The sequence below is a fragment of the Nansenia antarctica genome, assembly GCF_963989245.1.
Source record: "Nansenia antarctica genome assembly, chromosome: 1".
Taxonomy (NCBI): Eukaryota; Metazoa; Chordata; class Actinopteri; order Argentiniformes; family Microstomatidae; genus Nansenia; species Nansenia antarctica.
The window spans coordinates 39053530-39063150 of NC_137674.1; the positions used below are offsets into that span (position 1 = coordinate 39053530).

Consider the following 9621-nt stretch of genomic DNA (forward strand, 5'->3'; position numbering starts at 1 on the left):
CATAACAGTCAGAACAGGTCATCTGGAAGGGAGAACTTGTTTAAAGTAACCTTTCTAACCCTTTTTAGCATGAATACAATGTTAGAACTTAATCAGTCTAGCAACATAAACACATAACTCATAGGATTGCAGCAACTAATTCCTCTTAGTCTAAATCAAGAGATTAGGCAATCCTGATGTACTGGTGAGCTATGATGGCAGTTTGCACAGGTTCTGTGGTGGTGTAATAGCCCATTCCTCTGGCACAGACAGGTATCCCACAACCCCATACAACAGGTCTGGACATGTCTCTGCCAGCATGTGTTTCACTACTGTCAAATGGAGTGTCAGTTGGAAACACTCACACAAAATCATCTGAACTGTTCCCGAATCCGTCAATCACAGAATCTCAAGCACAGACTGACACCTTTTCTGTAGAATGAAACCACTCAGACTGACAGAAGGTATGTTAGTTCTTCTTTATACGTTTAAAAACACAATAACAGTTGAAAAAAGCTATTACAATGTCTATCACACGTGAGTAATGTACAAAACCGTTTAGGGGATGTCATGTTGAACTAGTGTCCACCACCTGGGATGAGAACATTAGGTTGAGAACTTTAGATCATGAATGGAAGTGTGTTGGTTTATATGCACTTGTCTGTGATGGATTAGGCAGGATTGGCACTTAGTATTGACTAGTGGTTTGAGAACCATCTTTCTGTAAGGGTGAGAGGGTCTGTGTGTGTGTGTCTTCAATAACTTTGTTTCTCAGAGTAAACCTCACATCCCCTTTCCTCCCTTCCCAGTTCTTGCTGGGATAAAAACAGATTGTTTGGAATTGTAATCCCTCTCCAAGCAGAGGGGAAACATAATCCATTGAGGGTACAGTGTCAGTTACAAGCAGGCTCGACGATTACTATGGCTATCAATGAAAAATAAAATACATACAGTGTATATCGAAAGAGTTCACTCAAAAATCATCTCAAAGAGCGACTCCAAAGTCTCTATAGTCAGCACAACACGTTTCGTTCCGACAGTTCCTACAGAGCTTCAGTTATAGGGAGTTACGTATATGGAGTAACTAAAAACGATCATACATGGAAGGCAAACATATACGATAACATACAAATCTCACTTTGACTAAAAGTTTAAGTATCACTGTTGACCTACAAGAAATGCATATGCCAAGTTAACCTGTGCAAAAAGAGCAGGGGGAGACATTTCAAGGTAATAGCCTGGGCATTTAGAAAGCCTAAGCCAGGGTTAGTGTGTGTGCGTGTATGTGCGTGTCATTAACAGGTTAGCCTCTGGAAAGGTCAAGCTAGTCCTCCATCGCTCTGTCTCACCTTCTCCCTTGTGACATCCTATTCATGATGTAACAAACAACTCAATAAGTCAGCTCACCTGGACTAATACCAACATGTAATGTTACAGTGAACTAGTGGTATTACATTCTTAAAGGTCACACCATTTAGATACAGTAAAAAAAAGAAGAAGAAAAAAACAATGGGTTAGAACAATCATAATTGGCTACACTATGTTACGCAGTCCATCAATATACATGCACGTCTGTTCTGAACATGTTAAGATTAGGGAACAGCAACATTGAGCAGAGAGACCTTAGTTGAATGTGTGAAGGAGAAAGAGAGATGTATCCCTAGTGCTGTTAAAAAGGTCAAACGTATAGTAAAAAGTATAGTATAGTAAAAATGCTAACTCTAAAAAAGAATCTACCACCAAAGGTAGGTCAAATAAGACTACATGTAACTCAAAACAACAACACAGAGAGGACAGCCTGGTCGATGATCTCACTGCGTCAATGGAGAACAGAGAAATCAGGCGAAATCATATTTCACTGTCTATAGTTGGTAGTGTTGAAATCGATGGAACTAAAGTAGCGTTGCTTCTCTTACTCTCCTTTGCCGCTCCTGTAACAACCTGCTGAAACAATAGCATAGCTTTACCTCAATCCATTACAATTTCAACTCCCTTAAAATGTTCATAACAAAATAAAATAAAATAAAGTTTAAATGAACAGTGTAACATGAATACAGTCACATACATATAGACACACACAGACGCACACAGACGCACACACACGCACACACAATGTGTTGTGTCCTTTTAGGGTCTTGGGAGCTGTAATGCTTGTTGTGTTGTGTTGTAGTTGGAGTAAGTAGGAGTCCTGGCAGCTGGGTGACTGCAGTGGTTGTTGTCTTGTTGTCTCAAACAGGTCCTAGACAGTAGTTAGTTGTTATTGTGTAGTTGTACTTTGTCTTGGGTAGCTGTAGTGGTAATGGTTGTTGTTGTTGTTGTTGTTGTTGTTGTTGTGTACTCATACAGGTGCAGAGTAGTTGTAGTGGTTGTTGTGTTGTGTTTCAGGGGCCTGCAGGCTGGATTTGCGCTCCAGATGTTCGTTCTCTGCTGTGTCCGGCCTCGGGCAGCTAGGGGGGCGCTGCTTAAAGAAGTCTGACACGTAGCGCACCTGAGGTCAAAGTGAAGAGTGGAGAGGAGAAGAGAGAAGACAAGATTAGTTCCAGTTCCAAAATGATATCCCCAGAGAACGCTTTTCCCATTCATTACATTTGTGAGAGCATCTAGTCAACTAGGGTGGGACGTCCTAGGAGGGACAGTTTTCTTCTTCAATAGGTTTACCTATAGATTGTAAATGGCTTTCAGATGCATGATGCCTCTCTACTGGTAATAATAAATGACTGACCAAAGGCTAGAGCTGTGTTGATACTACACAAGCGAACACTCCAGCACAGCAGGTGGCAGTACATCACCAACATTATATTTACACCCACTCAAATTACAGAAGGTGAAGAAAGTTGACTACATGGAGCTCCCCTTATAAATCACAGTTCATTTAGGGATACAATTCTATGGTAGAGACCAACCAAACATTTGCCCCTAGTGGCAGACCTCTGCTAACTTTCATGCAACATGCACCCGCACACACCACACACACCGCACACTCACATTCAGCACGGCGATGAGTGCCCCTTGCAGTAATCCCACCAGTACGTCGCTCCAGTGGTGTTTGTAGTCAGACACTCGTGTGTATCCCACGTACACAGCAAATGCTATCAGGAAGAACTGAATTGTGGGCCTGCTGAGACGCGTCCACTCTCCTTGCATACGGGCATGCACGTACAGCTGCAAAGAGACACACACACACACCCCTTCATAATCTCGCATGTGAACGTGCCTGTATGCTACACAGATTCATTAGTCCTTCATGAGCTGGAGTGTGTCAAAATGGAGGAAATAACAACAACAACAACAACAACAACAACAATAACAACAATAACAAACCCACCGCTAGGAACAGCATACAGTACATCCCGAAGGAGGAGTGGCCTGAGTAGAATGACAGCCTGTACCACGGAGAAGCACACATGTTAATTCACCCTTCGTTGCTACACTGCATACTGATAGAAAGATGAGAAAGAGAGAGGTGGAGAGAAAGGGAAATGGTGAGGTGGAGAGATTAAGAGATGGAGCGAGGGAGAGATGGAGAGGTGAGGTGAGGTGAAGAGATGGAATGGGGGACAGATAGAGATAGATGGACATACCTGGACTCAGTGACGTAACGAGGATTGCCAGTGCAGTTGATCTGCAACATGTATCCGGAGCAGATGGTGGGATTGCAGACAGACAGGAAGTTAGGGCGGGGTCGACCTATAGTGAACTTGGCCATGTCCGTCAGCGATTGGCTGACAGCGCCTCCGAACAGGAAGGTCCCGACCACCTTGTACAGAGCTGAGATGTACTGGTTGTACTGGGAGTTGGAGTGGAGACGCTTGGTGTGCACCAGGTATGCCTCTCCTGTTGTTATCTGTGGAGGGAAAACACACATCATAAAACAGCACTGGTCCTACTTTTTGGGAATTCCTCATTTTCTTTTATTTATCAACAAAACAAAGGAACAACAAAATAAACAGGCCCTAACTCACGCAGTGTAGGTACGTAGTTGCGCACTGAAGCATAGTGCTTACAAATGGTCTACATAATATGTGCATTGTGCAAATGATGATCGTCAAATTATTTGCAAAGTAGACTCATAAAGTAGGCGACTAAGTAATCTTCTAGAACAAATGGTAAATAGGATGAGGTGGTGCCTTTTTTCAACACAGTCCATGTGTGATAATACGAACAGTGGCAGTAATCACAATGAATGCAAACTCCTAATCCCTGTATATTGTTACCATGTCGGTTTTTGTTTGTGATTGTTAATCCACTCAGAGGACAAATAGCCTCTGCCATATAAATGCAATCAAATGAAGTTGAACTTCTGCATGTGCTGGTGAGACTCACGATGAGTATGGAGCTGCAGAGGGTGACTGCCGCCATGGCACCATGGGAGATGGTGTCCGGTCGATAAGGGTAGCTGATGCTCTGGTCATCACAGTATACTCCTCTCTGGTACGGACTGAACATCGCCGTCAGTATGACGGAAGGCAGGCCTGCTGGAAGGAGGGAGCGAGAGGGGTGGGGGGGGGGGGGGGGGGGAAGAGAGAAAACAATAAAGAGAGGGAGGGAGAGGAAAACATTAAATTGAGACAGCAGTTCTGCCATTGATGACAGTGCATTTAGTGGAGAGAAGCGCCTACTAAGTGCTAACATTCACTAGAACATTGATAGCCTGAAAGCTGTTGGTTCTGTCAACACCGTGTGACAGGAGTCCCATAGGATCATCAGGAGAAGCTCAGGAAACAGCTGAGACGACACTGACAGACGCAGCCTTCAGCTATAGGAAGGCATATTGTATATGTACACTATACACAGTAGATGAGCACTTCTTCCACGCATACACACACACCACAGACACACACACACACCACACACCACACACCACACACCACACACCACACACCACACACCACACACCACCATCAGTATTGTGCAGTGTAGTTTCTTGACCTCTATACATACATTCCCTGTAACTCCCTGTGGAGGAAGTTCCTATCACCATAGATATGACGCTGGACAGAACAGCCTTGAACTTATGCCTCCGAGCACCACTGACAATGACATGGGAGCTGACCACTGACACACACACACACACACACACAAATATGTATTTATATACAATGCTATCATGAGAAATTCCTTCAAACTAAACTCTCACGGTACAGTCCATGGAATTGGAGGTCTCTTTCCCACTAACCTTTCTCCCTCTCCCTCTCTCCCCCCTCTCACCCCCACACAGAATTCGGTTCCGAAGTGACTCAGAGCGGAGACAAAGGCTAAGAGACTCGCTGGCAGAGTGGCACCAGGAGAAGATAAAGCTGTCTCTTAAATCTGCCCGTGGACAATGGCTCAGTCTTAAACCCTGATGTCAGGAACTCTCTCCACTCTACACAACCTTTTAAATAGTTTAAACAGTTTTCCTGTTTTCCTCAACTTTCATGCTGAATTGGTCAAATTGAAAAGGTGACTAATGGAGTACATTTTTAGGGTTAGGGTTAGGCAAATGGTTGGGACAGAGCTGAAGCAGTTCAACCAACACGTTCTAAAACACACATTTAAAAACTACCCGAAACGCATAGCCTAAACAAACACACAGCCAATGCAACATCTGCCTACCGTACTGCGCATCACAGAGCCAGCGGTACAACAAATGTAGCACAGGGGGCATCATATTATCCGTTGGGTAGCACAGATATCCCCCCCCCCCACTGCACTATTGCTGGTTGCACATGTGATCACTCTTTAACCTTTGCACTACTGATGTTTACAATACTACCTTTGCACATACTGTATATTGCACATTGCACAAACCTCTTTTATACATCTGTACATTACATATTGTACATAAGCTACCTTAGCTCATAAATGTATATACCTCTAAACTACCGCACATGCCTTACTATCATTGTCATGTTTTTATATCATGTTTTTTTTTATATCATGTTCTTGATGTTCACAGTTTGCACTTCTGGTTAGATGCTAAACTGCATTTCATTGTCTAGTACTTGTACTCTGCAATGACAATAAAGTTGAATCTAATCTTTGATAATTCTTATGACAATATCTATAATTGTGGATAGGCTCTACTATAACATGTAGCAACTGATCACCACAAGCTGCAGTGCCTCAATCCATTTGAGAGGAAAGCATGTCTTTCAATATTGCATTATAGAGGCATTCAATGGTGGGCAGGCGGCCGAGGTTTGGTCAAATCCTGGGTTTCAAGGCTTCACCCAGGCCCACCCAGAGCTTTTGCTCCCACACAGGAAAAGCCTCAAGAAATAATTCTGCCTTCCTTTAGGGAGCTCTGACTGAATGTCTGTCTGTCTGTCTGTCTGTCTGTCTGTCTGTCTGTCTGAGTTATAACCTTGGTCAACCCTTAAGACCTCACACACCTGGCCTAAAACAAGTTCTAGATGTCATTTTGAGTGGCCAACTGGGACATGATGCCATCGATGCAGCTTACACTGACCTCAAAATTCCCAGAGGATGTGCGTGTGTGTGTGTGTGTGTGTTCCAGTGTGGTCATACATAGAGTGGCAGGCAGCCATTTCAGGCTGTGATCATATAGGCCTAAACAAGGCTTTCTTTCCTTCTTTCCTTCACTTATTTCCTTTCCTAAGTGATCACTTCTCTGAGCACACAAGAAAGGTAAAAATAATGGGGGAAATATCACCCAGTCACTGAGTGTAATGGTGATTGGGTTTTGAACCAGAAGCAAAGCCACAGCCAAAACACATCTTCTATGGAAACATGCCTGCATGTGTGCGCATACAGTAGGACACACACAGACACAGACACAGACACAGACACACACACACACACACACACACACACACACACACACACACTTCACCAGTATCTACTGAGGGATAAGCTATGTGACTGCTTGATTAGTGAAGAGTCCGTCTCTTTGGGCAACCCTACTTCCGTCAGGTCAAGCATGCACTCAACTTTGATGTGTGCGCTTACTACTGTTTACTTTGCAGGGTGCAAGGATAACATTTAGATAAGGCTGGGTTTGTTTAGGAGAGGTCCTCAGAGGCCATAGCTGTGAAGGGTGGGGCATGAGTGGAGTAAAAAGAGATATGCAAATCCACACGTGCACACAAACGCGCGCACACACACACACACAGACACAGACACAGACACAGACACAGACACAGACACAGACACAGACACAGACACACACACACACACACACACACACACACACACACACACACACTTTCAGATAGCTTCCTCAACAGATACATACACATTTCAACCCAAAAGGCTCTCCTTCTCCACTCTCCACCCCCAATCCTACAGGGACTTCATATTATCTTATCTGGACTTGGCTGTTTTTGATCCCCAGTATTATTCTAGTAGAGTTAATGTTTGTATAGCTCCAGTGGTATTTGGACTGATTCTCATTCCTGAGAGGGGATAAGGAGATGGTGGATAGCAAATATGAAGAAAGAGAAAGGGCACACCACACCACAGCTAGAGTTCTCTTCTCATACAGAGGTTAGTTTGTAGCAGAGGATACATTTCTTGACCTTCGCACACGCACACACACACATGCACACACGTACACACACACATTGAGAGCATGACAGGGTCAGCGGATCTTTGCTATCTCCAGTAACAGAATCGACAGAACAGACAAGAGAGGAGGGATAGAGGAAGAAGGGAAAGCATTGTTTTACTCTTTCACAATCTCATCTGGCAAGATAGGTTACCCAATTCCAACTTTGAGAAAATAAACATGGAGGAATTTGGGAGATGACACAAGTACAACTTCCCCTCGACCTCTGACCCTAGCAGGAAGCGGAAGTGTTCCTGTTATTCTGTTTCAAGATACGCCGTGGACATCAAAACTTACACAACACCCCTGTCCAACAGCAACAGACAACCACTAATCCACCATCTTTAACTCTGCATATGCACTTCTCAATGTACTGTAATGGCGCTTTTCCATTGACCGGCACGGCTCGGCTCAGCACGGCTCGCCTCGGCACGCTTTTGAAAAGTTCCATATAGGAATCGTTCTCCACTAGGAACGACCCGGGACTGTAGGAGGAGTTACGTGTCATAAGATTCCCCCCGCTATACAGATCAGCGGGGGGAAATGCGATAAGAATTATGTCAAAATGCAGCACTATCGTGCACAGATCAGCCTTACAACATGTAACGTTAAGTGCCTGTTACTTGCCGCTTTCAGTTCTAGTAGACTAGTTTAGATCTCGCGACCAGGAAAATGCCGACGTGTTAAAGCCCCGATTCTATTTCTATTTATCCTGACACGTTGAGCACTGTGCTTTATTAAGCCTAAAAAACTGTCAACTGTTCAAAAAGTGCAACTTCTCTGCTTTCAGAAACTGTTTGAATTTTTTAGATTGGGCATAATTATAGTTCATGAATTACGATAGTTTGAAGGAACGCTGTAAAATCCTGTCTGCGCCGACAGCTCCGGTTTCGGAGCAAGACGCGAATCTATCGGCATTAGTCAAATACATGCTCACATCCAGTCATCCGCTCACTGCTCTCCATCAAAAATGGCACATCCATCAATAATATTACATAATAACAACTGCTCTGATTAGATTGCTTAGATTGTTTAATACATCAACGGGGGGGGAAATCGAGATGAACTCGCGAGTATCATGCTTCCTCCATTGAACGGAAAGTCCTATCTATTCCATTCTAAGTGTTTTAGCCTTCCCCCTTTCCACTGGTAATAAGGAATTCGCAAGAATAGATCGATATAAATAGATCAACATAATGCAGCACTATCATGCACAGATCAGCTTTAAAACATGTAACGTTAGATATACTGTATAACGGAGCGATGTATATCTACGGAAAGGCTGACTGACGCGGGGCTCATACAATCTCCGCGTTTGTTATAGATAAGAGTGCTCCGGTGTCTTGCTGGTAGTCAAATATATTTATTTATATATACATATATATACATATATATATATATATGGATGTTACGTGCCTGTTACCTGCCGCTTTCAGTTCTAGTAGTTTAGATCTCGCAACCAGGGAAACGCCGATGTGTTAAAGGGAGCAAGACGCGAATCTACGGCGAAAATGGCTGGACCTGGACGGCACAGCTTGGGATTCCATTGAAGTTACAGGGAACTATAAGTGTGAAAGAGGCTTAAATATTGAAATAACAGTAATACAATGTTCATTGATAAAATGACATAAGGGATGGAAAGGGTTTTTAGAAGGGGGATGATGAAGCGCTGGACTGAGGAACAGCATAGGCACAGGACATTGCCATAATAGCGATTTTTTTTGTTATGCTTGTTGTAAATAAAAGTTCTATGATGCATTGAAATGACATTAAACTAAGATAATACGATGGTTATCATATTTTTTTTTATTAATAAGTTATTACAGAAACAGTAAGTGACATTTTCCGAGAGCGAAATCTGCTGTGGTATTTAAAAATGGCGGTTAGCGAAGAAATCTATGAACATGGGATGACGATTTCCATTGACCAATCAACGGTGTGCAGCGTCACACGTCACACGCAGCCTGGCAAAAAAGTACCTTTCGCTACCCATCCAGAACAAGAACTAAAAATGGCACGGGTACTGTTGGCAGTGGAGAAAGGCTAAAGAACAGGGCCGACCCGGGTTGGCCCTGTAGTGGAAAAGCGCCATA

At 43.6% G+C, this 9621-nt stretch overlaps 1 protein-coding gene across 1 annotated transcript in view; it reads right to left on the bottom strand.

Annotated features, from left to right (window-relative positions):
* Positions 1 to 443: 443 nt before the first annotated feature.
* The window catches only part of LOC308166030 (phospholipid phosphatase 2-like), a 12617-nt gene continuing 3439 nt past the window's right edge, over positions 444 to 9621 (bottom strand). Inside the window, exons 2-6 of the mRNA XM_080540258.1 lie at positions 4303 to 4454; positions 3561 to 3823; positions 3305 to 3362; positions 2965 to 3141; positions 444 to 2467 (exon numbers count right to left, since the gene is read on the bottom strand). Coding sequence (XP_080396384.1) covers positions 2318 to 2467; positions 2965 to 3141; positions 3305 to 3362; positions 3561 to 3823; positions 4303 to 4454 — 800 coding nt within the window. The 3' untranslated portion in view covers positions 444 to 2317. The remainder of the gene's footprint in view (positions 2468 to 2964; positions 3142 to 3304; positions 3363 to 3560; positions 3824 to 4302; positions 4455 to 9621) is intronic.